Source organism: Apodemus sylvaticus, chromosome 20 (assembly GCF_947179515.1).
Source record: "Apodemus sylvaticus chromosome 20, mApoSyl1.1, whole genome shotgun sequence".
Classification (NCBI taxonomy): domain Eukaryota; kingdom Metazoa; phylum Chordata; class Mammalia; order Rodentia; family Muridae; genus Apodemus; species Apodemus sylvaticus.
This window is the reverse complement of record NC_067491.1, coordinates 55338140-55365220: the sequence shown is the minus strand read 5'-3', so window position 1 is coordinate 55365220 and position 27081 is coordinate 55338140. Positions and strand designations below refer to the sequence as shown.

The window sequence follows — 27081 nt, the reverse complement described above, 5'->3', positions numbered from 1 at the left end:
ATGAGGGAGCAGTGTGCTCTCATTGTGTCCTTATTGCTTCTGAAGCTTTCTCTCATCTTGTGCGGTATGACAGACATTAGCTGCTTTTGGAGAATAAAGTACAATGAAGATGATGATGGAGATATGAGAACTGACTGTTACTTTTTTCTTTTCCTGCCTCTGGAATTTGTAGAGGAAGATTTTTATAACACTCTCATTGATTTTAGGTAAATCATTACCTTCTCCACTTCCTGCCTAAATGTCATGAATAAGAAAACTGTTATGTTCTTTCCTCTGAAATTATAAACTACAGAAAATTTTCTCTCTTTAAAATCATTATTTTAATATTTTCAAATGCATTTCATTGTAGTGTGTATTTTTTATGTTAGACGCCAGTTCACTGAGATATAAGGTAAGAGAGCCTGCCTCCTCACGAATCTCCTTATGCTGAGTGTTGTCATTGCACAGTGTCTGATGATCTGACATGAAAACAGAATCCACACCACTATCAATAGATTAGTATAAAGAGCCTGCATCACAGTATCTTCACGTTTCTGGAAATTATTCCCTAATTGAATTTTTTTGAGTCACTTAGATGCAGTATCATATCATCTGCAAATAGAGATACATTGACTTATTTATTTCAAATATGTATCTACTTGATTTATTAATTGTCTTAGTTTTCTAGCTAAAATTTCAAGTACTATATTGCATAAATATGATAAAAGTGAGCTTTGTCTTGTTTCTGATTTTACTGGAATTGCCTTGTGATTCTCTCCACTTAACATGATGTTGGCTATAGGCTTAGTCTAATTTGGTTTTATTACTTTTTACGTATGTCACTCATTTCCATAATTGCTCTAAAACATTTATGAGAAAAAGTTGTTAAATTTTGTAAAAATAATTTTTAGCATGAGCTGATTATGTTTTTTAGTTTGTTTATATGTTGGATTGCATATATATATATACATATATGCATATATGGGTCTGCAGAATAAAATTTTCCAGTTTTATAAGGAACTGCCAGACTTATTTTCAGAATGATTTTGCTAGCTTGCAGTCCCACCAGCAATGGAGAAGTGTTCCTGTTTCTCCACATCCTTTCCAGCATCTGCTGTCAACTGAGTTTTTTTATCTTAGCCATTATGACTGGTGTAAGGTGGAATCTCAGGGTTGTTTGGATTTGTATTTTCCTGATGACTAAAGATGTTGAGCATTTCTTTAGGGCTTCTCAGACATTTGGTGTTCTTCAGCTGTGAATTCTCTGTTTAGCTCTGTACCCCATTTTTTAATATGGTTATTTGGTTCTCTGGAATCTAACTTCTTGAGTTCTTTGTATATTTTGTATAGTAGCCCCCCACCCCCATGAGATGTAGGATTGGTAAAGATCTTTTACCAATCTCTGGGTTGCCATTTGGTTCTATTGACAGTGTCTTTTGTCTTATAGAAGCATTGCAATTTTAGGAGGTCCCATTTGTTGATTGTTGATTGGTGTTCTGTTCAGGAACTTTCCCCCATCCCACGTACTTGAGGCTCTTCCTCACTTTCTCTTCGATTAAATTTGGTGTATCTGGTTTTATGTGGATGTCCTTGATCCACTTGGACTTGAAGTTTGTACAGGGAAATAAGAATGGATCAATTTGGGCTTAGTATGAGGAAATGAGAATGGATCAATTTGCATTCTTCTGCATGTTGACCTCCAACTGAACCAGCACCATTTGTTGAAAAGGCTATCTTTTTCCACTCGATGTTTTCCACTCCTTTGTCAAAGATCAAGTGACCATAGGTCTGTGGGTTAATTTTTTTTGTCTTCAATCCTATTCCATTGATCCACTTGGAGAGAAGAGGGCTTATGGGGCATATGGGGAGGGGGCACCAGGAAAGGGGAAATCATTTGGAATGTAAACAAAGAATATAGAAAATTAAAAAAAAATATATAATTACATCACTTCAGCTTCCTTTTCCTCCCTCACATACCACCTCTCTCCCATATACCACCCCTGCCCCCTCTCTAAAGCATGTTCTCTTTTCTTTTCTTTGTTATTGTACATATATGTACACACACACACACACACAGAGACACACACACAGACACACACACACACACACACACACACACACACACACGAATCTGAAGTGAAAATTTCTGGTTTCTTTGGAAACTCATCTGAGTCATGTGAGGTTTCCTGGAAGTTGTCTTATGAGAGAATGTTTTGCTGAGGCAGACCACTTGAGAGTACCCATGATATATGGAAAAAGTACAAGGAAAAAAAAAGAGTGGATCAGTTTGCATTCTTCTACATTTTGATCACCAGTTGAACCAACATCATTTGTTGAAAATGCTGTCTTTTTTTCCCCACTGGATGGTTTTAGCTCCTTTATGAAATATCAAGTGACCAGAGGTGTGTGGGTTCTTTTCTGGGTCTTCAATTCTATTTTATTGATTAACCTGACAGTCACTGTAGCAATACCATGCAGTTTTTATCATTATCTCTCTGTAGTACAGCTTTAGGTCAGGGATGGTTAATCCCCCAGAGAAGTTCTTTTATTGTTGAGTATAGTTTTTCCTATTCTGGTTTCTTTTGCTATTCCAAGTGAATTCGAGAATTATTCTTTCTAACTTTATGAAGATTTGAGCTGCAGTTTTGATGGGAATTGCATTGAATCTATTGATTTGGGCAAGATAGCCATTTTTGCTATATTAATCCTAATAATCCATCTTCTTTCCATCTTCTGAAGTTTCTTTAATTTCTTTCTTCAGAGACATGAAGTTATTGCTGTACAGACCTTTTTTACTTGTTTGGTTAGAATCACACCAAGATACTTTATATTGTTTGTGGCTATTGTGAAGGGTGTTGTTTCCCTAATTTCTTTCTCAGCCCATTTATCCTTTGAGTATAGGAAGGCTTCTGATTTGTTTGAGTTAATTTTATACCCAGCTACTTTGTTTCAGTTACTTATCAACTTTCAGAGTTCTCCTATGCATTTTTTGGGGGTCACTTCAGTATACTATCATATCATCTGCAAATAGTGATATTTTGACTTCTTCCTTTTTAATGTGTATCCCTTTGATCCCCTTTTGTTGTCTAATTGCTCTGGCTAGAACTTTAAGTACTATACTATCTTAAAGATAGGGAGAGTTGACAGCCCTCTCTAGTCTGGCTAATGGTTTATCTATCTTATTGATTTTCTGAAAGAACCAGCTCCTGGTTTAGTTTATTATTTGTATAGTTCTTTTGGTTTCTATTTGATTGATTTCAGCCCGGAGTTTTATTTTTTCTTGCCGTATACTCCATTTTGGTGCACTTGCTCCTTTTTGTTTTAGAGCTTTCAGTTGTGCTGTCAAGCTGCTAGTGTATGCTTTCTCCAGTTTCTTTTTGGGACACTCAAAACTATGAATTTTCCTCTTAGCCCTGCTTTCATTGTGTCCCAAAGGTTGGCAATGTTGTGTCTTTATTTTCCTTAAATTCTAAAACATCTTTAGTTTCTTTCTTTATTTCTTCCTTGACCAAGTTATCATTGAGTAGAGAGTTATTCATCGTCCATATGTTTGTGGGTTTTCTGTTCTTTTGTCACTTTGAAGTCCATTTTTTTCAATTTGTTTTAAAGTGAATTACATTGATGGATTTTCATATGTTGATCCACCCGTACATCACTGTAATGAAGCCTATTTGATCATGGTGGATGATGTTGCATCAATATTGATAAGTGAGATTACTCTGAAATTCTTTCTTTGTTGATTCTTTTTTTGGTTTATGTATCAGTGTGACACTGACCTCATAGGATGAATTTGACAATGTTATTTCTGTTTCTATTTTGTGCAATATTTTGAGGAATATTGGTATTAGCACTTCTTTGAAATTTTGGTAGAATTCTGTGCTAAAACCATGTGTTCCTGGGCTTTTCTCGGTTGGGAGAATTTTAATTATTGATTCTGTTTCCTTAGGTGTTGTAGGACAGTTTATATGGTTTACCTGATCATGATTTAACTTTGGTAACTGGTTTCTGTGTAGCAAATCACCCATTTCATTTAGATTTTCTAATTTGGTGGAGTACAGGCTTCAGAAGTAAGACTTAATGAGATTTTTAATTTCCACAGTTTCTGTTGTTATCTCTCCATTTTCATTTCTAATTTTGATTATTTGGATACTGTCTCTGTGCCTTTGAGTTAATTTTGCTAAGGGCTTATCTATTGTTTTAATTTTCTCAATGAACCCACTCTTCCTTTTGTTGATTCTTTGTATTGTTCTCTTTGTTCCTATTTGATTGATTTATGTCTTTTGATTACTTCCTGCTGCCTACCATTTTATCAAATTTAATTTTAAATTTATTGACATTTCAACTGTTATCCCCTTACCCCTGTTTCCCCCCCCAGAAACCCCTTATCCCATTCCCTCTTCCCCTGCTTCTCTAAGGGTTTTCATCTACCCACCCACCCATCCACTCCTGCCCCCCTGCCCTCTATTCACCTACACTGGAGCATCTATTGATCCTTCATAGGACCAAGGACCTCTCCTCCCATTGATGCCTGCAAGGCCATACACTGATACATATGCAGCCAGAGCCATGTGTGGCTTAGTCCCTGGGAACTCTGGGGGGTCCGGTTGATTGACACTATTGTTCTTCCTATGAGGTTCCTTCAGTCCTTTCTCTAACTCCTCCCCTGGGGACCCCACCCTCAGGGAAATGGTTGGTTGTGAGCATCCAAGTCTGCATTTGTAAAGCTCTGGCAGGGCCTCTCAGGGGCATCTGTGTCAGGTTCCTTTCAGAAAGCCTTTCTAGGATCCACAATAGTGTCAGTGTTTGGGACTGTGTCTGGGATGAAACCCCAGGTGGGGCAGTCTCTGGATGGCCTTTCCTTGAGTATCTGCTCTTTGCTTTGTCCCCATATTGGCTCCTGTGAGTATTTTGTTCCCCTTTCTAAGAAGGACCAAAGTACCTACACTTTGGTCTTCTCTCTACTTGAGCTTCATGTGGTCTGTAAGTTGTGTCTGGGTATTTGGAGTTTTGGGGCTAATATCTACTTATCAGTGAGTACCAAGTGTGTGATCAGTTCTGCACTATACCCATCTGGTCCTGGGCTTTTTTGGTTGGGAGACTTTTAATTACTACTTTTGTTTATTTAGGGGTTATGGGACTGTTTAGATGGTTTCTCTGCTCCTGATTTAACTTTGATATTTGGTATCTGTCTAGAAAAATCATCCCTTTCATCCTGATTTGCCAGTTGTGTTGAGTATAGTCTTTTGTAGTAAGATCTGATAATTTTTTGGATTTCCTCAGTTTCTGTTTTTATATCTCTCTTTTGCTTTCTAATTTTGTTAATTTAGATACTGTCTCTATGACCTCTGGTTTGTCTGGCTAGAGGTTTATCTATCTTGTTGATTTTCTCATGGTCCCAGCTCCTGGTTTTGTTGATTCTTTGTATAGCAGTTTTTGTTTCTACTTGGTTGATTATATCCTGACATCTAATCCTCTGGGGTGCATTTGTTTCCTTTTGTTCTCGAGCTTTCAGATGAGCTGTGAAGCTGCTAGTGTATGCGCTCTCCAGTTTCTTTTTGGAGGCACTCAGAGCTATGAGCTTTCCTCTTATCACTGCTTTCATTTTGACCCTAAGTTCTTATGTTGTACCTTCATTTTCATTAAATTCTAAAAAAAAAATCTTTAGTTTCTTTCTTTATTTCTCCTTTGACCAAGTTATGATTGAGAAGAGTGTTGTTCAGCTTCCATGTGTATGTGGGCTTTCTGTTGTTTTTGTTACTATTGACGACCAGCCTTAGTCAGTGGTGATCTGATAGGATGCACGGGATTATTTCAATCTCCTTATATAAGTTGACGTCTGTTTTGTGACCAATTATATAGTCCATTATGGAGAAGGTACCATGAGGTGCTGAGAAGAAGGTATATTCTTTTATTTAGGATGAAATGTATTGATATTTGTTAAATCCACTTGGTCCATAATTTCTATTAGTTTCACTGTGTCTCTGTCTAGTTTTTGTTTCCATGATCTGTCCTTTGATAAAAGTAGGGTGTTGAAGTCTCCTGCTATTATTGTGTGAGATACAATGTGCACTTTGAACTTTAGCCAAATTTCCTTTATGAATGTGGGTGCCCTTATATTTGGAGCATCGATGGTCAAAATTGAAAGTTATTCTGCGTAGATTTTTTCCTTTGATCAATATGAAGTGTCCTTCCTTATCGTTTTTGATGACTTTTGGTTGAAATTCAATTTTATCTAATATTAGAATGGCTACTCCAGCTTGTTTCTTGGGACCATTTGCTTGGAACATTTTTTTTTCAGTTCTCTACTCTGAGCTAGTGTTTGTCTTTGACACTGAGGTGCATTTCCTGAATGCAGCAAAATGCTGGGTCCTGTTTACGTATCCAGTCTGTTAGTCTATGCCTTTTTATTGGGAAATTAAGTCCATTGATGTTAAGAGATATTAAGGAACAGTTATTGTTGCTTCCTGTTATTTTTGATGTTATTTTTAAGTTTGTGTGGCTATGTCCTTTTGAATTTGTTGAAAGAATCTAACTCTCTTGCTTTTTCTAGGTATAGTTTCTCTCCTTGTGTTGGTGTTTTCCATCTATTATCCTTTGTAGGACTGGATTTTTGGAACGATATTGTGTAAATTTGATTTTGTCATAGAATATTTTCATTTCATCATTTATGGTAATTGAGAGTTTTCTTAGGTATAATAGATTGGGCTTGCATTTGTGTTCTCTGAGGGTCTGTATGAGATCTGCCCAGCAACTTCTAGCTTTCAGATTCTCTGGTCAGAAGTCAGGTGTAATTCTGGTATGTCAGATTTATATGTTATTTGACCTTTACCCCTTACTGCTTTTTAATATTCTTTCCTTATTTTGTGCATTTGGTGCTTTTAATATTATGCTATGGGAGGAAGTTATTTTCTGGTCCAATCTATTTGGAGTTCTCTAGGCTTCTTTTATGTTCATGTGCATCTCTTTCTTTAGGTTAGGGAAATTTTCTTCTATAATTTTGTTGAAGATATTTACTGGCCCTTCAAGTTGGGAATGGCTATTCTCTTCTATACCTATTATCCTCAGGTTTGGTCTTCTCATTGTGTCCTGGATCTCCTGGATGTTTTGGGTTAGAAGCTTTTGGAATTATGTATTTTCTTTGACTGCTGTGTCAATGTTTTCTATGGTATCTTCTGTGCCTGAAATTCTCTCTTCTATCTCTTGTATTCTGTTGGTGATGCTTACACTTCTTTATTGTTTCTATTTCCATTTTTAGATTGTGGGTGATTTTGTTCAGTACCTTTACCTGGTAGGTTTTGTTATCCTGTAATTCTTTAAGGGGTTTTTGTGATTCCTCTTTAAGGGCTTCTAGCTGTATACCTGTGATCTCATGTATTTCCTTAAGGGAGTTATTTATGTCCTTCTTAGAGTCCTCTATCAGCATCATGAGAAGTCATTTTATTTTTTATTGGCTATTTTCTTTATTTACATTTCAAGTAAAAAAAAAAAATCCTTTCCTGCTTTCCCTGCTGAAAGCCCTCTTTCCCATCTCTCTATCCCCTTCTTACCAACCTACCCCCTTCTCCTTCCCTGTCCTGGTATTCTACTATACCAGATGTGATTTTAAATCATAGTTTTCCTTTTTTGTTGTGTTGTGGTATCCCGGGCTAGCTGTGCTGGGAGAGGTGGGTTCTGATGGTGCCGAGTAGCCTTGGTTTCTGTTGCTTTTGTTCTTGTCCTTGCCTTTTGCCACCTGTTTATCTCTAGAGTTAGCTGTTTCTGTTGTCTCTGACTGTGGCTTTTCTGACCTTCAAGCCTCTGTGTCAGACAAGCTATCTCTGGGAGCAATTTGGGTATGAAGAGCTGTGGTAAAGGGTCAGCTCTGGGGTTCAGAGCTAAACCAGACGAATCCTGTCCTCAGCTGTTCTTTGGTACCTGTGCCCTGATAGCTCTGGGAGGATCCCTCTTGGGCCAGGAATTTAAACAGAAGTGCTGGTCTTACCTGTGCTCATAGGTGTGTCAGCTCTCCTGGGAGGCCAGGAATCCATTGCTTGTATTTGCATATGTAGTGCTGTGACACAAGGTCAGCTCTTGGTCCAGACAGAAACTGGAAGTCTCCTGTCCCAGGCTGCTCCTAGGTTTCTGTGTCCTAAGGGTTCTTGGCAGGTTCCTCTGAGCAGCAGTGGTAGTTTTTCCTCAGTTCACAGGCTTGTCTGCAATCCTTCTCTCATGGGCCTATTTAGATATGGAGCCCTGTGTCAGAGAATCAGCAAAGGGCCACATGGAAACCCCAGTCTACTATTTCTTGATGTGTTTACTTCTTTTTTTCTAGAGATTTCTGGTGTGCTTTTAAATTGCTAGTATGAGAACTCACTAATTTCTTTGTGAAAGGAAATATGAGTTTATTCTTATACTGCTTTTTGCTACTGATGAGATTAACAGGAACCCCTACCTTTTACCTAACATGTCTTTGATATTTACCTTCCCAGTTGGCATGTGCTTTGATACATTGAAAATAATTGATGAACTAATTTTACCACAAAACAATAATCAAAAATTTCCAAATTATGTGTGTAGATTGTCCGCATGTGACATAGGACTTACAGGACCATTATGGACTATGTCTTCAAAACTGGAATTCGTTACCAGTTATCCAAAGGTGAGGCTCTCTGGGAAAAGAAGAGTTAGCAGTTGGTCTGTGCCAATCCCAGGTTCCCACGGAGAATGAATGGGAAGCAAGGGTTTGGATGTGCTGATCTTTATATTCTAAAGTATTAAGGAATCAGATATTGTCAGGCAGTAACTTTTCATTATATCACAAGAATGGATGAGCTGGAAAAATAAGCAAAAATTTTGTTGAACATTCAGATTGTCATAAATATTATAGAATCCAATAGGAATAATACAGAACATTTACAGGGTAAACTTATCGTCCTTTGGAGGAGTTCTGGAAGGTAAGTAACACAACTCATAGCTGAGAATGGACTTCCAGCCAATCATATTACTCACATTGGTTCCTCTGTTCTTCATCCTTCAGATTTTCTTTGGACCATTTCATCCTATCCTGAGTGACAATGTCCAGTTTCCCAATGTCTACCAGATAGCACACAAGGATACATGTTTACCTCATGCCATAGTTTCTTTAATGGTTTATTTTACATGGAACTGGATAGGGTTGCTCATTTTGGATAATGACCAGGGAACTCAGTTTCTCTCAGATTTAAGAGAAGAGATGCATAGTCATGGAGTCTGTTTAGCTTTTGTGAATGTGATCCCTGATAGCATGCAGACATACATGACCAGGGCTGAAATATATGATACTCGAATCATAACATCTTCAGCAAAGGTTGTTATCATTTATGGTGAAATGAACTCTACCCTAGAAGCCAGCTTCAGAAGATGGGTATATTTAGGTGTACAGAGAATCTGGGTCACCACCTCACAATGGGATGTCATCACACATAAAAGAGATTTCAGCCTTGATGCCTTCCATGGCACTGTCACTTTTGCACAACATCATGTTGAGATATCTAAATTTAGAAACTTTATGGAAACAATGAACACTTCAAAATATCAAGTAGATATTTCTCAAATGAGACAGAAGTGGAATTCTTTTAATTGTTCAGGTTCCAATACCAACTATAGCTCAATGAATCATTATTCTTTCAACACTTCATTGGAATGGTTATCCCAGCATAATTTTGATATGGTCCTGAGTGAAGAAGGTTACAATTTATACAATGCTGTGTATGCTGTGGCCCACACTTACCATGAAGCCATTCTTCAACAAGTAGACTCTCAGGAAACAGAAAAATCCATTGGAATATTCTATTATTGTCAGAAGGTAAGGTATCTTACTTTCTATAATACTTAAATTATGTTATTTTTAAATGGCTCCGGAAATGCTGCTATAAATTTGGCAGAGACTTCTCTCAATACCAGGATTTATATAACTTAAAACTCCCTAATGTAAACTTTGGGGATAAATAGATTGAACAACACTAACATTCAATGTATGACAACATTTTTATATGAAGATTAGTTACTTTTGTCAGAATATTTCTCAATATTTTGCCAAATTAGTTTAATATTTGAAATAGTAACTGGAATTTTTATCATAAAATCTTCAAGTGACAACTAGCATTTTTCTTAACAAATAGAATTCACATCGATCAAACTCATGCATAATTATTTTATGAAATGCCAATTAATTATATACACAATTATATGGACTTTGTTTTTATTAAATTAATTTTTATATTTGTGCTGTATTTACATGATTTTAAAAACCCCTGTCTTCCTGTTAACAACTCCCAGAACCTCCACTCTTTCTGAATTTTATGGCTTCTGACTCTTTTCATATAATTAATAAATGTTCACATCTCTGTCATTATGTTACTCAATAGTTCAAAAACATTTGTTTTGTCAATTTCTGTCATAAAATATATATGAAGTTTTTTTTTTTTTTTTACCTGTGAGATATCTTGTGTTCCATTAGGTAGGACACCTTCAATACAGTTGCTTTCCTGTAATATATTATAAATTATTGGAAATTCACAGTGTCACTTTGCCTTAGTGAGTTGGCATATGTAATCATCTAATGATGCATCTCATTTAGATTGCTTCATTGCTGAAGAAGAGGGTATTCACTAATCCTGTCGGAGAACTGGTGAACATGAATCTAAGAGAAAACCTGTGTGCAGAATATGAGATTTTCAACATTTGGAATTTCCCTCAAAGCTTTGGACTAAAGACGAAAATAGGAGGTTACTTCCCTTATTTCCCAAAGAGTCAACAACTGCACATATCTGAAGACTTGAAGTGGGCCATGGGAGAAACACCGGTGTGTACACTGTAATTTTTATTCTTTTCTGCATGTTTATTTTATAAAATTTTGTGGCACTGGGTCATGGGTTAGTGGTAGAGAACAACTTCATGTCTTGTGACACACTTAAGCACCCATGTTTTATCATTTACAAGTTGCTGTAAATCTAGATATTGGAGATCCAGTGGCTCTGGCTTCCTTGGAATACCTCAGGCGGCAAAAACATGTATAAAAACTTGAAAATATCATAAAAATGATTAGCCTATTAAATTTTCTAGTGAGACTAGTAAGTACTCTTAGCTATTGAACCATCTCTCTAGTGTCCCAAATATTTCCTTGCTTTGTCAGCCATGGGGACCTTGAAGCAATGGCAACTCAGAGGCAATGAGCATGCCTGGAGTATTTTGAGTCAACCAGCTTGGCATGGGAAAGAACTGATTTTACGACCGGTGCACACAATATTTAAGATGAATCTGGAGTGCCTTATGGTGTCAGAAAGTAAAACCTGTAAAACACATTTAACAAAATAACAGTGAGGTTATGTAAAAAAGAAATAGTATACATATATGAATAAAACTGCATTTAAGAATATATTATAATATACAGCATATTATATATTTATATAATAGAAATATATTTAAAACATCTACAATATACTATAAGTAATATTTATATACTATTCAATGATATATAATATATGCATCATTTATACTATATTAATATAAAGTAGTTATATAATATATAATTAATAATATAATACATATTAATATAATATATTTTATAACATATATATTCAGTTATGTTTCCTTAGAGAACTCTGACTACACTATGTAATGAAATCTTTGAACTAGTTGCTAAGCATTCAATAAACTAGAATTGATTTAAGGAATAAAGTCTCTTAAATGAAAAGTATACTCCTAGACACAGAGTTATTTTTCTTATCAGTATATAGCTTTAGAAAAGATGCGATCAAGCCACATAACCCTAAACTATTTTGACACTGATGGAGATATGGGTAACTATTTTTATATTCCTGACTATCCTTACATGGTTCTACGGACCACAGTAAACTAATATATTCTGCATAGGATTTGAGTTTCTCTTTTCTTGTACATACTCTATTGCTCTTCTTGTTAAGCAAGATTATTTGTAATTATATATCTGTATCTATTTTACTTTTTTTCATGGCAATCTCTGACCTCCCACCTGGTCCCCACCTCACAGTAGTCTGTCGTTCCATTCTGCATCCCCTTCTTCTCTGAGAGGGTGGGCACCCCTTGGGTACCCCCCACACTCTGGTGTGTCCAGTTTCCTCACAGTTATGGGCATTCTTTTCCACTGAGGATAGACATGGCAGCCCTGTTGGGGAATAGATTCCACAGATAGGCAGCAGCTTTAGAGTCAGCCTTTGCTCCAGTTGTTGGCTTGTAGCCAACTATCAGAATGAGCATGGGAACCCCAATGGAAGAGTTAGGGGAAGGAATGAGGGAGCTGAAGGAATTTGCAACCCCATAAACAACCAACCAGACCCCTGAGAGCTCCCAGGGACTAAATCACCAACCAAAGAGTTCACATGGCAGAACCCATAGCTGTAGGTGCATATGTAGCCAAGGATGGCCTTATTTGGCATCAGTGGGAAGGGAGGCCCTTGGTCCGGGAAGGCTTGATGCCCCAGTTTAGGGGAATGCTACTTCAGTGAAGTGGGAGTGGGTGGGTGAGCACCCTCATAGAATTGGGGGGAGGGGGAATGGAATAGGGGATTTGTGGAGAGAAAACCAGGGAAGGGGATAACATTTGAAATGTAAATAAATAAAACATTAAGAAATTGCCAATTTGTTGCAATCCTACATCAGATAGAGGGCTAATATCCAATATATATAAAGAACTCACAAAGTTAGACTGCAGAAAACCAAACAATCCTATTAAAAAATGGGGTACAGAGTTAAACAAAGAATTCTCACCTGAAGAACTTCAGATGGCAGAGAAACATCTTAAAAACTGCTCAACTTCATTAGTCATTAGGGAAATGCTAATCAAAACAACCCTGAGATTTCACCTTACACCAGTCAGAATGGCTAAGATTAAAAATTCAGGAGACAGCAGGTGTTGGTGAGGATGTGGAGAAAGAGGAACACTCCTCCACTGCTGGTGGGGTTGCAAATTGGTACAGCCACTCTGGAAATCAGTCTGGCGGTTCCTCCAAAAACTGGGCACCTCACTTCCAGAAGATCCTACTATACCACTCCTGGGCATATACCCAAAAGATTCCCCAGCATGTAATAAGGATACATGTTCCACTATGTTCATAGCAGCCCTATTTATAATTGCCAGAAGTTGGAAAGAACCCAGGTATCCCTCATCAGAAGAGTGGATGCAAAAAATGTGGTATATATACACAATGGAGTACTATTCAGCCATTAGAAACAATGAATTCATGAAATTCTTAGGCAAATGGATGGAGCTAGAGAACATCATACTAAGTGAGGTAACCCAGACTCAAAAGGTGAATCATGGTATGCACTCAGTAATAAGGGGATATTAACCTAGAAAACTGGAATACCCAAAACATAATCCACACATCAAATGAGTTAGAAGAAGAATGGAGGAGGGCCCCCTTGTTCTGAAAAGACTCAGTGAAGCAGTATAGAGCAAAATCAGAACAGGGAAGTGGGAAGGGTTGGGTGGGAAAACAGGGGGAGGGAAGGGGACTGATGGGACTTTCGGGGAGTGGGGGTCCAGAAAAGGGGAAATCATTTGAAATGTAAATAAATATATCAATAAATTACAAAAAAACTCAGAAGGAGAGAAATGAAAAAAAAAGAAATTGCAAAAATAGTTTCAAAATCTTAATATTATAATTATATAACATGCAGAAATATCACACAAAAATTGGTTCTATGTTTTATTTATATTTTTATTATTTTATTGATTTACATTTCAAATGTTGGCCCCTTCCAAGTCCTTCCTCCATAAGCACACAACCGCATACCCCTTCTCATTCACCTCTAAGTGGGTGCTCCCCCACCAACTCCCACATATCCCTCCAGCATCTCTCTTTTCTGGGGCATCAAGCCTCCACAGGACCAAGTACATCCCAACTCACTGAGGACAGACAAGGCAGTATTCTGCTACATATGTAGTGGGGTCATGGACAAGTCCACATATACTCTTTCATTGATGGCTTAGTACCTGAGAGTTCTGAGGTGTCCAGTGATACTAATGTTCTTCCTATGAGGTTATAATCCCATTCTACTCCATTAGTCTTTACCCTAACTCTTCCATTGGCTCAGTACAATGGTTGGCTGTAAGTTTCTACATCTGTCTTAATCAGGTGCTGGTTGACCCTTCCAGAGAACAACCATGCCCAGCCCCTGTCTGCAAGCACATCATAGCATTAGCAATAGTGTTGGGGTTTGGGGTCTGCCCATGTAATGGACCCCACTTGGTCTGGTTCCTGGATGGCCTTTCATTCAGTATTTGCTTCATTTTTTGTCCCTTCATTTCCGTTAGACAGGAACAGTTCTGAATTAAAAATTTTAGCTGGGTGGGGGCCCAATTCCTCAATTCTGGGCCTTGTCAATGTACTGGAGGTGGTATCTGCAGGTTCCATATTCCCACTGTTGGGAATTTGGGCTAATGTTATCTCCACTGGGTCCTGGGATCCTCTCACATTCCTGGTTGCTGGGACTTTCTAATCGATACCCCATCTCCCATCCCACACTCCTGTATAGTTCTATGCATTCTCCAGACCCTCTGCACTTCTCTCCTGTCTGCATGTATACATGATTCTGCCCTCAATTTCACTTCTGCCTATCATACCTCTCCCACCAAGATCCCTCATCCCTCTGCTTCCCATGATGATTTTGCTCCACCTTCTAAGTTGAACTGAGGCATCCACACTTGAGCCTTCCTTCTTGTTAAGCTTCATATGGTCTGTGAATTGAATCCTGGAACATTTTGGCTAATATCCACTTATCAGTGAGTAAATACCATGCATGACCTTTTGGGTCTAGTTTACCTCACTCAGGATGATATTTTCTAGTTCTATTCATTTGCCTGCAAAATTTGTGAAGTCTTCATTTTTAATAGCTGAGTAGTATTCCATTGTGTAAATATACCACATTTTCTGTATCAGTTCTTTGGTTGAAGGCCATCAGTGTTGTTTCCAGCTTCTAGTCATTATAAATAAAGATGCTACCGACATAGTTTAGTATGTGTCCTTGTGACATGGTGAGGCATCTTTTGGGTATATGCCCAGGAGTAGTATAACTGAGTCTTAAGGTAGTTCTATTTTCAATTTTTTGGGGAACCTTGAGGTTAACTTCAATAGTACTTGCATTAGTTTGCAATCTTACTAGCAATGGAGGCGTTTTTCTCCTTCATATCTTTGCCAGCATCTTCCATTATCTGAGTTTTTAAACTTATTCATTCAGATTGTTGTAAGGGAGAATTTCCGTTTTGATTTGCATTTCCCCAATGACTTAGGATGTAGAGCACATCTTTATGTGCTTCTTGGCCATTAGAGATTCTCAGTTGAGAATTCTCTGTTTAGCTCTGTACTCCATGTTTTAATTAGGTTATTTGGTTTGTTGGTGTCTAACTTTTCGAGTTCTTTATATATTTACATATTAGCCCTCTGTCTGGTTTAGAATTAGGGAAGATCTTTTCACAATCAGCACACTGCCATTTTGCCCTACTGACAGTGTCATTTGCTTTACCAAAGCTTTTTTTCCATGAAGTCCTATTAGTCAATTGTTGATCTTAGGCCTGAGCCATTGGTGTTCTGTTCTGGAAAAGTTCCTCTGTGCCAATGAGTTTGAGGCTATTCCCATTATCTGTTCTGTTATATTCAGAACAGATATCTGGTTTTATGTGCATGTCCCTGTTGCACTGGAACTTGACCTTTGTACAAGGAAATAATTATAGATCAATTTGCTTTTTTCACTTGCAGACTGCCACTTAGGCCAGCAGCACCATTCTTTGAAGATGCTTTCTTTCCCCACTATATGGTTTGGCTTCCTTGTCAAAGATCAAGTATCAATAGGTGTCCAAGTTTATTTCTTGGTCTTTGATTCTATTCCATTGAACCACATGTCTGTCTCTACCAAAACCATGTGCTCTATATCACCATAGGTCTGTATTACAGCTTGAGGTCAAGGATGGTGATTCCCCCAGAACTTTTTTTATTGTTGAGAATTGTTTTCACTGTCCTGTTTTTTGTTTGTTTGTTTGTTTTTTGTATTTTTTTTTGTTATTCTCTATGAAGTTGACAATTGCTGTTTCTATCTCTGTGAAGAATTGAGTTAGGATTATGGTTTGGATTATATTGAATCTGTAGATTTGTTTTGTTTTAGTAAGAAGGTCATTTAATTATATGATCCTGCTGATCCATGAGCGTGGGAGATCTTTCCATCTTCTGAGGTCTTTGATTTCTTACTTGAGACACTTGAAATTCTTGTCATACAGTTCTTTTGCTTGCGTTTTTAGAGTTACACCAACATATTTTATATTATTTGTGTCTACTTTGAAGGATATCACTTCCTTACTTTTTTCTCATTCTGTTTATCACTTATATAAAGGAGGGCTACTCATTTATTTGAGTTAGTTTTATGTCCTGCCACTTTGTTGAAGTTGTTTATAAGCTGTATCATTTCTCTGGTGGAATTTTGGGCATTGCTTATGAATATTGTCATATCTCATACACATAGTGATACCTTCACCTTTTACTCTGCAATTTTTATCCCCTTGATCTCCTTTTATTGTCTAATTGCTCTGGCTAGAACTTTGAGTAGTATATTGAATAAATAGGGAGCAAGTGGGCAGCTTTGTCTTGTTTCCAATTTTAGTAAGAGTGCTTAAGTAGTCTCTCCATTTAATTGGATGTTGCCTATTGGTTTGCTGTATATTGATTTTTATTATGTTTACATATGTGCCTTGCATTCCTGATTTCTCCAAGACTTTTAAAGTGAAAGGGTGTTGTATTTTGTCAAAGACTTTTTTCAGCATCTAATGAGATGACCCTGTGATTTTATTCTTTGATTTTAGCTAGTGGATTACATTGATTGAGTTCTGTATATTTTCCAGTTCCAACCATTTGCCTAAAATTTTCATGAATTCAATTGTTTTTAATTGCTGAGTAGTATTCCATTGTGTAAATATACCACATTTTCTGTATCCATTCCTTCGTTGAGGGACATCTGGGTTCTTTCCAGCGTTGGTTATTATAAATAAGGCTGCTATGAACATAGTGGAGCATGTGTCCTTATTGCATGCTGGGGAATCCTCTGGGTATATACCCAGGAGTGGTATAACAGGGTCCACCGGAAGTGTCATCCCCAGTTTTCTGAGGAACCGCCAGACTGATTTCCAGAGTGGTTGTACCAGCTTGCAATCCCACCAGCAGTGGAGGAGTGTTCCTCTTTATCCACATCCTTGCACACACCTGCTGTCTCCTGAGTTTTTAATCTTTGCCATTCTCACTGGTGTGAGGTGAAATCTCACAGTTGTTTTGATTTGCATTCCCTTAATGATTAATGATGTTGAACATTTCTTAAGGTGCTTCACAGTGATTTGAAATTCTTCAGGTGAAAGTTCTTTGTTTAACTCTGTACCCCACTTTTTTTTTAAAAATTTTTTTATTCAGTATAATTTATTTACATTTCAAATGATTTCCCCTTTTCTAGCCCCCCACTCCCTGAAAGTCCTGTAAGCCCCCTTCTCTTCCCCTGTTCTCCCACCCACCCCTTCCCTCTTCCCCCACTTTTAATAGGGTTATTTGGCTCTCTGGAGTCTAACTTCTTGAGTTCTTTGTACTGGATATTAGATCTCTATCACATGTAGGATTGGTAAAGATCTTTTCCCAATCATCTTTTGGTTGTTGTTTTGTGTTGATAGTATCCTTTGCCTTACAGAAGCTTTGCAATTTTATGAGGTTCCATTTGTCAATTCTTGATCTTACAGCAGAAGCTATTAGTGTTCTAATCAGGAACTTTTCCCCTGTGCCCATGTATTCCAAACTCTTCTCCACTTTCTCTTCTATTAGATTCAGCATATCTAGCTTTATGTGGATGTCCTTGATCCACTTGGATGTGAGCTTTGTACAGGTAGATAAGAATGGATAAATTTGCATCATTCTACATGTTGACTGTTAGGTGAACCAGCACCATTTGTTGAAAATGCTGTCTTTTTTCCACTGGATGGTTTTTGCACCTTTGTCAAAGTTCAAGTGACCATAGGTATGTGGGTTCATTTCTGGGTCTTCAATTCTATTCCGTTGATCTTCCTGCCTGTCTCTGTACCAATACCATATAGCTTTTATCACTATTGCTTTGTAGTAGGGCTTGAGGTCAGGGATGGTGATTCTTCCAGAACTACTTTTAGTGTTGAGAATCATTTTTGCTATCCTTGGTTTTCTGTTATTCCAGATGAATTTGAGGGTTGCTCTGTCTAACTCTATGAAGAATTGAGTTGGAATTTTGATGGTTATTGCATTGAATCTGTAGATTTCTTTAGGCAAGATGGACATTTTTACTATATTAATCCTGCCAATACATGAGCATGGGAGATCTTTCCATCTTCTGAGATCTTCAATTTCTTTCTTCAGATAATTGAAGTTCTTGTCATACAGATCTTTCACTTGCTTGCTTAGAGTCACACCAAGATACTTTATATTGTATGTGACTGTTATAAATGGTGTCATTTCTTTAATTTCTTTCTTAACCTCTTTATCATTTGAGTATAGGAAGGATACTGATTTGTTTGAGTTAATTTTATATCCAGCCACTTTGCTGAAGTTGTTTATCAGGTTTACGAGTTCTCTGGTGGAATTTTGGGGCTCATTTAATTATACTATCCTATCATCTGCAAATAGTGATACTCTGATTTCTCCCTTTCCAATCTAAAATCCTTTGATCTCCTTTAGTTGTCTAATTGCTCTGGTTAGGAATTCGAGTACTATATTGAACAGGAAGGGAGAGAGTGGAAAGCCTTTGCTTCCATTGATGTTGATATATATATATATATATATATATATATATATATATATATATATATAAATTTATTGATATATTTATTTATATTTCAAATGATTTCCCCTTTTCTGGACCCCCACTCCCCGAAAGTCCCATCAGTCCCCTTCCCTCCCCCTGTTTTCCCACCCAACTCTTCCCACTTCCCTGTTCTGATTTTGTTCTATACTGCTTCACTGAGTCTTTCCAGAACAAGGGGCCACTCCTCCGTTCTTCTTGTACCTCATTTGTTGTGTGGATTATGTTTTGGGTATTCCAGTTTTCTAGGTTAATATCCACTTATTAGTGAGTGCATACCATGATTTATCTTTTGAGTCTGGGTTACCTCACTTAGTATGATGTTCTCTAGCTCCATCCATTTGCCTAAGAATTTCATGAATTCATTGCTTCTAGTGGCTGAATAGTACTCCATTGTGTAGATATACCACATTTTTTGCATCCACTCTTCTGTTGAGAAGTCAGGTGTAATTTTAATAGGTTTACCTTCATATTTTACTTTTCATTTTTCCTTGCTGCTTTTAATACACTCTTTTTATTCTGAACATTTTGTGTTTTAGTTATTATGTGATTGAAGAGATTCTTTTTTTGGCCAATTCTATTTTGCGTTCTGTAGGTTTCTTGTATGTTTATATCCTTCACTTTCTTTAGGTAAGTGGTGTTTCCTTCTAAGATTTTTGAAGATATTTTATGTGCCTTTGAACTGAGAATTTTTTACCCTATTATTTTTCTATTATTCTGGTAGCAGTGTGGAATAGAAGATGGAGCTGGATTTCTCAGGTGGGCGCAGGCCTCCCAGGCAGAGCTATGGGCTAGGCAGTAAGGTATTAGTTGAAGATTGCAGGTAGAAGTATGGACCAAAAAAAAAGGTGGCGTTCTGAAAAGATGGAGTAGGCATAAGAGATCTGGGTTTGCTGGACTCCTGGCAGGCAGAGGATTGGGGTCTGGGTGTCTCACCTGGCTGTTCCCTGTGAGAGCAGACCTCCTGAGGGGCAGGCAGAGCTGTGGGCTGGGGAGAATGGTGCCAATCCTGATTGCAAGTAGAGGTGTGGGCCAGAAGGAAGATGGAGCCACCATGTAATTTTTTTAGTGAAACATTTTTGTATATCTTAGTCTTTCATTGTAACAGTAATTTTATTCTGTCTCTAAGAATCTCTAACCACCTGCTCTAAGATTATACACTGAACAAACCCTTCACTATTCCATCCCACATTTTATTCAACAAATGTTCATTTTCCCTTTTTGATTTCTAAACTTTTCAAACATAAAATTTTTCTACTAAGTAATCTGTGTGAATCATTTGAATTTAAGAAGAAACGAATTTTAATCTCTTCATCCAAACATTTATACTTGGGATGTGAAAGTACTTTCATACTATTTTATGGCCTTTAATTTAATTGCAGGTTTATACGAAACACTCAGAGACCTGAATTTGGCAAATAATGCATGAAACTAGAAGATTATTATCACACAAATGTTACTCTCTTAATTATTATTGTGATGCTCTGGACAGTCACCATGACTAAGGAAACTCTTATAAGAAAAACAATTAATTGCGGCTGGCTTACAGGTTCAGAGGTTCAGCTCATTATCATCAAGGGGGAAAGCATCACAGCATCCAGTCAGGCATGATGTAGGAAGAGCTAAGAGTTTTACATCTTGTGCCAAAGGCAAACAGGAGAAGACTGGCTTCCTGGGAGCTAGGATGAAGGTCATAAAGCCCATGCCCACAATGACACACTTCCTCCAGCAAGGCCACACCTACTCCCATAAGGCCTCACCTTCTAATACTGCCATTCCCTGGGCCAAGAATTTAAAGACATCATAAGTACCAATACATGTTTTATTTACATCAGGTTCCCACATCTACATGCAGTGTGATCTGTACCCCTGGATTTAGGAGATTTCATCAGGAACAGACACCAGACTGCTGCTTTAATTGTGTTCAGTGCCCAGAGAATGAGGTATCCAATGACACAGGTATGTGTTTGTGTGCAGAATAATTTGTTGATATCTTCTCTTTTACAAAATAGAAATTTAAATGAGTCTGAATGGAAACTGGAGATATAAGACACGTGTTTCAATATAATCATTTTACTTATATCAAGAATATTCTGAACCCTGGAAGGAACATGCACTGTCCTCCATAAACACACATTTTGTTCATATTATGTTGGTTACATAGTTTATATTTTCCAAAGAATATTTAATGGAAATATTTTAGCTATTATTCTGTCAGAAAAATTTGTACGTAGTATTGCTATACATACGTCTACTTGTCCTTGACTCTATGCACAATTTAAATTGACAACATGAACAGTACACCGTCTTGTTATCCTAAAAGCAAATTGGTTCCTGAAAGAGACCAGAGGCTCAGGCTCTTGTTATTATTTAATTAAATGTATTTAAGATGTGAGCTCCTTGTAGAAGAGAAGCACTTACTATGATAGAATTAGGGTAAGAGTATAAAGCGCAAAAATTCACACAAAGATGTGGTAGTGTTGTTCTGTGACCTATTGAGAGATAGAGGAAAGATTTGTAAGATGTATTTTGTTGCTTCACATATAGCTTGAAATATGTAGTTGAGAACAATAAAAGGGTTTCCCTCAACTAGTGGAAACTGAGGAAATACATCTGATTTGATGATTGTCTTCTGAATGTCAAATATATGCAAAAAATATATGTGTTCCAATATTGACATGCAAAAATCAACCACAGTACAATCATGCAACCATGCACATAATAATTCACCTAAGTATATTTTAGTTGAAAGGTAACTACATCCCCTTCCATTTCTCTTTTCAGCACCAACTATTAACCCTGCTTGAAACTGTTGTATATGTCTCCTCTGTTCTCAGATTAGTAGCAAAAGGACACTATAGAGATACACTATATATATATTGATTAAGAATAAATTTAATACAAGGGGATAAGAATGGATCGATTTGCATTCTTCTGCATGCTAGCTGTCAGTTGAACCAGCACCATTTGAAAGGCTGTCTTTTTCCACTGGATGTTTTCAGTTTCTTTGTCAAAGATCAAGTGACCATAGCTGTGTGGGTTTATCTTTGGGTCTTCAGTCTATTCCATTTATCTGCCTGCCTGTCACTGTATTATGACCATTCACTTTTTACCACTTTTGATCTGTAGTTCTGCTTGAGACCCAGGATTCTGATTCCCCCAGTTCTTATATCCTGGTTTTTCGTTATTCCACATGAAGTTGAGAATTGCTCTTTCGAGGTCTATGAAGAAGTAAGTTGGGATTTTGATGGGGATTGCATTGAATCTGTAGATTGTTTGTGGCAAGATGGCTGTTTTTATTATATTAATCCTGCCAATCACAAGTTTGGTCTATCTTCTGAGGGCTTCTTCAATTTCTTTCTTCAGAGGCTTGAAGTTCTTGTCATACAGATGTTTCACTTGTTTGCTTACAGTCACACCAATATACTTCATATTGTTTGAGACAATTGTAAAGGGTACATTTCCCTATTCTCTTTCTCAGCCTGTTTATCTTTTGAGTATAGGAATACTACTGATTTGTTTGAGATAATTTTATATCCAGCCACTTTGCTGAAGTTGTTAATCAGCTGTAGAATTTCTCTGGTAAAGTTTTTGGGGTCACTTAAGTGTTCTATCATATCATCTGCAAATAGTGATACTTTGATTTCTTCCTTTCCAATCTGTATCACTTTGAACTCCTTTTGCTGCCTAATTGCTCTAGCCTTAACTTGAAGTACTATATTGAATAGATATGGAGAAAGAGGGCAGCTATTCCCTGATTTTAGTGGCATTGCTTCAAGTTTCTCTCTACTTAGTTTGATGTTGGCTATTGGTTTGCTGTATATTGCTTTTACTATTTTTAGATATGGGTGTTGAATTCCTGATCTTTCCAATACTTTTATCATGAAGGGATGTTGAATTGTGTCAAATGGTTTTTCAGCATCTAATGAAATGACCATGTGGTTTTTCATTGAGTTTGTTTATGTAGTGGATTACATTGATGGATTTCCATATGTTGAACCATTCTTGCATCCCTGGGATGAAGACTACATGATTGTGGTGAATGATTGTATTGATGTGTTCTTGGATTTAGTTGGCATGGATTTTTTTGAGTATCTTTGCACAGATATATTCATAAGTGAAATTGTTCTGAAGTTCTCTTTCTTTGTTGGATCTTCATATGGTTTTGTTATCAGCATAATTGTGACTTGATAGAATGAGTTGTGTAGTGTTTCTTCTCTTTATTTTTTGTTTAATATTTCAAAGACTGTTCATATTAGTTTTTTGTTGAAGGTCTACTAGAATTCTGCACTAAAACCTTCTGGTCCTGTGCTATCTTTGCTAGAGCATCTTTTTGGGTATGTGTCCATAAGTGGTATAGTTGTGTCTTCAGGTTGAACTATTTCCAACTTTTTAAAGAACCATAAAGTTGTTTTTTAGAGCAGTTGTACAGGTTTGCAGGAGTGTTCACTTTTCTCCATATCTGGGGCCTGCATGTGCTGTCACTTGAGTTTTTGATCTTGGCCATTCTGATTGCTGTAAAGTGAAATCTCAGGGTTCTTTTGTGCTGCATTACCCTGATGGATTAGCATATTGAACATCTCTGTAAGTGCTTCTCAGCCATTCAAGACTCCTGTCTTGAAAATTCTATTGAGGCCTGCAACCCAATTTTAATAGGGTTATTTGGTTCTCTGGAGTCTAAATTTTTGAGTTCTTTGTATTTTTGGATAATAACCCTTGTTTAGGGAAGATCTTTTCCCAATATGCAGGATGTTCTTTTCTCCCATTGATGGTATCCTTTGACTTAACAAAGTCTTTCCGTTTTTTTATGAAGTCCCACTTATCAATTATCGAACTTAGACTCTGAGACATTGGTGTTCTGTTCAGGAAATATTCTCCTGTGCCAATAATGTATTCAAGGCTATTTCCCCACTTTCTCTTCCATTAGATTTAGTGTATCTGGTTTTATGTTCTGGTCATTGACACATTTGGACTTGAGTTATGTGCAGGATGATAAATATGGATTGATTTCCAATTTTCTACATGCGAATCACAAGTTAGACCAGCACTACTTTTTGAAGATGTTTTCTTTTTCTACTTTATGGTTTTGAATTCTTTGTCAAAGATCAAGTGTTTATTCCTGTGGGGATTTATTTCTGGGTCTTTGATTCTATGCTATTGATTGACCTGTCTGCCTCTGTATCAATAGCATGTGATCTTTATCACTATTTCTCTGTAGTGCAGTTGCAAGACAGGGATGGTGATCACCCCAGTAGTTCTTTTATTTTGCAGAATTGTTGAGATTATCCTGTAATTTTTATTTTCCATATGAAGTTGAGCATTGCTCTTTCCATGCCTTTGAAGAGTCATGTTGGAATTTTTTTGGGTATTGCATTGAACCTGCAGATTGCTTTTGGTCACATGTTTATTTTCACTGTTAATCCTAATGCTCAGTAACCAGGCTACTGTTACTGGTTTTGTTTCTCTAATTTATTTCTCAGCAACTAAGCATTTCTACAAAGGAAGGTTACTGACTGGTTTGAGTGTAATTTTATATCCACCACTTTGGTGAAGTTGTTCGTTAGCTTTAGAAGTTCTCTTGTAGAATTTTGTGGATCCCTTATACATATGATCATTTCTGCAAATAGTAATACCTTGACTTCTTCCTTTCCAATTTTTATCCCATTGATCTCCATTTGTTGTCTAATTGTTCTAGCAATATTTTCAAATAGTATATTTCAAAGATAGGCAGAGAGATAATGAGCATCCTTGTCTTGCCCCTGATTTTAATGTGATTGCTTCACCATTCTCTCCATTCAATTTGATGTTGCCTGTTGACTCAGTGTATAATATTTTTTATGTTTACACATGTGCCATGAATTTCCGATCTCTTCAAAACTTTATTTATTTATTTATTATTTATTTTTCTTTTTCATTATTTTCAAGTTAAAATATATAATTATTGTATTTTATGCTCATTATTTTTTTGCCTGCATGTATGTCTATGTGAGTATATCAGATCCACTGTAATAGGAATGAAACGAATTTGTGAACTCCCACAATTCATCCGGGACTTGAACCCTGGTCCTCTGGAGGAGCTGTCAATGAATGCTCTTTACTGCTGAGCCATTTTTTCTGGAATTCACTCCCTTTTAAGCTTTTTTAAAAAATCAAACAAATGAAATTTATTTTAAAATATACAACTCAGTATTGACATTTTTTGTCTTTGTTTTTTAAGTATGTTTCTTGTATGAAACAGAATGATGGAACCTCTTTACATATCCCAGCCTCCCAGCCTGTGTCTATTTATTGGGGAGTTGAGTATGCTGATGTTTTTAGAGAAGGCATGTTTCTAGAGAGGTAACTGAGAGTTTTATACAGCATCTTCAGGCAGCAGGATTTAAAAATCCATTGGATTGGTAGAGGTTTTAAAATCTCATAGCCTACGCTTATTGGCCCACTTTCTTCAACTACGACACAGCTTCTAGTCATTTCAAATTTTGGTACTCAATAAATAATAAGTAAAAATAAAAATAATAAATAACAAGCAGATAAATATGAACCCATGTGTGTCATTCTCATTCAAACAACCCCATGTAACCTCCTTTTGGTGTGTTACAGTTTTTGTCATGCCATAATAAAAAATGAAGTTATTCTAGCTTCATAAGTACTCATGATGTACCAGTTTCAAAACTTTAAAATAAAAATCAAAAAGATTATACATTTCAACATTTAATGTCCAAGAAATTCACCAATTTGTGATCTTTTAAATTATGATTTTTAAAAACTTTTATCAATATCAGAGATAATTCTTATAAATAAGTGTCTTCTCTCTTTATCTTGAAAGTGGTATGTTACACTACCAGGGACAAACTGCTCCAGAGCAGCATGATCTTACTGTTCCCTACAACATCAAACAAGAGAATTGTTGCTGAACAACAAAATGGTTATTGTGATAGCCTCTGATTAATGCAGATACTAAATGATCAAGTATATAATGAGGAAATTTTCTTAAGGTTTGTTGTTAATGTTCTCCAGCAGATCTGGAACAGTGTGTGAGCTGTCTACCTGATGAGTATGCCAACACAGAGCACACACACTGCCTGAAAAGACATCTCTCCTATCTGGCCTATGAAGACCCACTGGGAATGGCTCTTGCTTGCATGTCCCTGTGTTTCTCTGTACTCGCAAGTCTTGTATTTGGTACTTTTGTGAAATACAGTGACACTCCCATTGTGAAGGCCAACAACCGCAATCTCAGTTATATCCTACTAATCTCCATCACACTCTGTTTCCTCTGCTCATTGCTTTTTATTGGGCATCCTAACATGGGTACCTGCATCCTGCAGCAGATCACATTTGGTGTCTTTTTCACAGTGGCTTTATCTACTGTCTTGGCCAAGACAATTACTGTGGTTCTGGCTTTCAAGATTACTACTCCAAGAAGAAGAATGAGATCAATGTTGATATCAGGGGTACCTAACTTTGTCATTCCCCTCTGTACCCTGATCCAACTTGTTCTCTGTGGAATATGGCTAGAAATATCACCTCCTTTTCTTGATAATGATACACAGTCTGAACATGGGCAGATCATCATTGTGTGCAACAAAGGCTCAGTCTTTGCCTTCCACCTTGTGCTGTCATATTTGGGATCCTTGGCTCTGGGAAGCTTCACTGTGGCTTTCTTGGCCAGGAATCTGCCTGATAGATTCAATGAAGCCAAATTCCTAACCTTCAGCATGCTGGTGTTCTGCAGTGTGTGGGTCACCTTCCTTCCTGTCTACCACAGCACCAAAGGGAAGGACATGGTGGCTGTGGAGGTCTTCTCCATTTTGGCTTCCAGTGCAGGGCTTTTAGTCTGCATCTTTGTTCCAAAGTGTTATGTTATTTTGATAAGGCCAGATTCAAACTGTCTTCAAAATTACAGGAATAAATTACGATATTAAAACTTGCATAGTGTTACATTTTAAAATTATACTCAAAATACCTATATTTATTTTCCTGTGAATAACTACCTCTTCCATTTTTAGATTTAATTACTTTCCTGTAATACTTTTGTAGCTTTGAGTCGTTTTGATATTTCCCCCATGCAGTTTAGCATGTTCTTTTATGTCTTTCTTGTTTACCTCACATTTTGTGGACATGTGGGTCAGATTGTACATTATACCTTCTATTTCTTGAAAACATATTCTCACAACAAGCTTTATAATCCATTGGCCCTCAAGATATTCCCGTTCTAGAGAAAGCATTCATTCTCCTGTACAAGGAGATGCT

At 37.0% G+C, this 27081-nt stretch overlaps 1 protein-coding gene across 1 annotated transcript; it reads left to right on the top strand.

Annotated features, from left to right (window-relative positions):
- On the top strand, positions 1–26753 carry LOC127670571 (vomeronasal type-2 receptor 116-like). The gene is made up of 6 exons (XM_052165073.1): positions 1–206; positions 8350–8599; positions 8951–9802; positions 10577–10801; positions 20664–20787; positions 25849–26753. Exons 1-6 carry the CDS (start codon positions 1–3, stop codon positions 26751–26753), a joined length of 2562 nt encoding a protein of 853 aa, XP_052021033.1.
- The last annotated feature ends 328 nt before the right edge of the window (positions 26754–27081 follow it).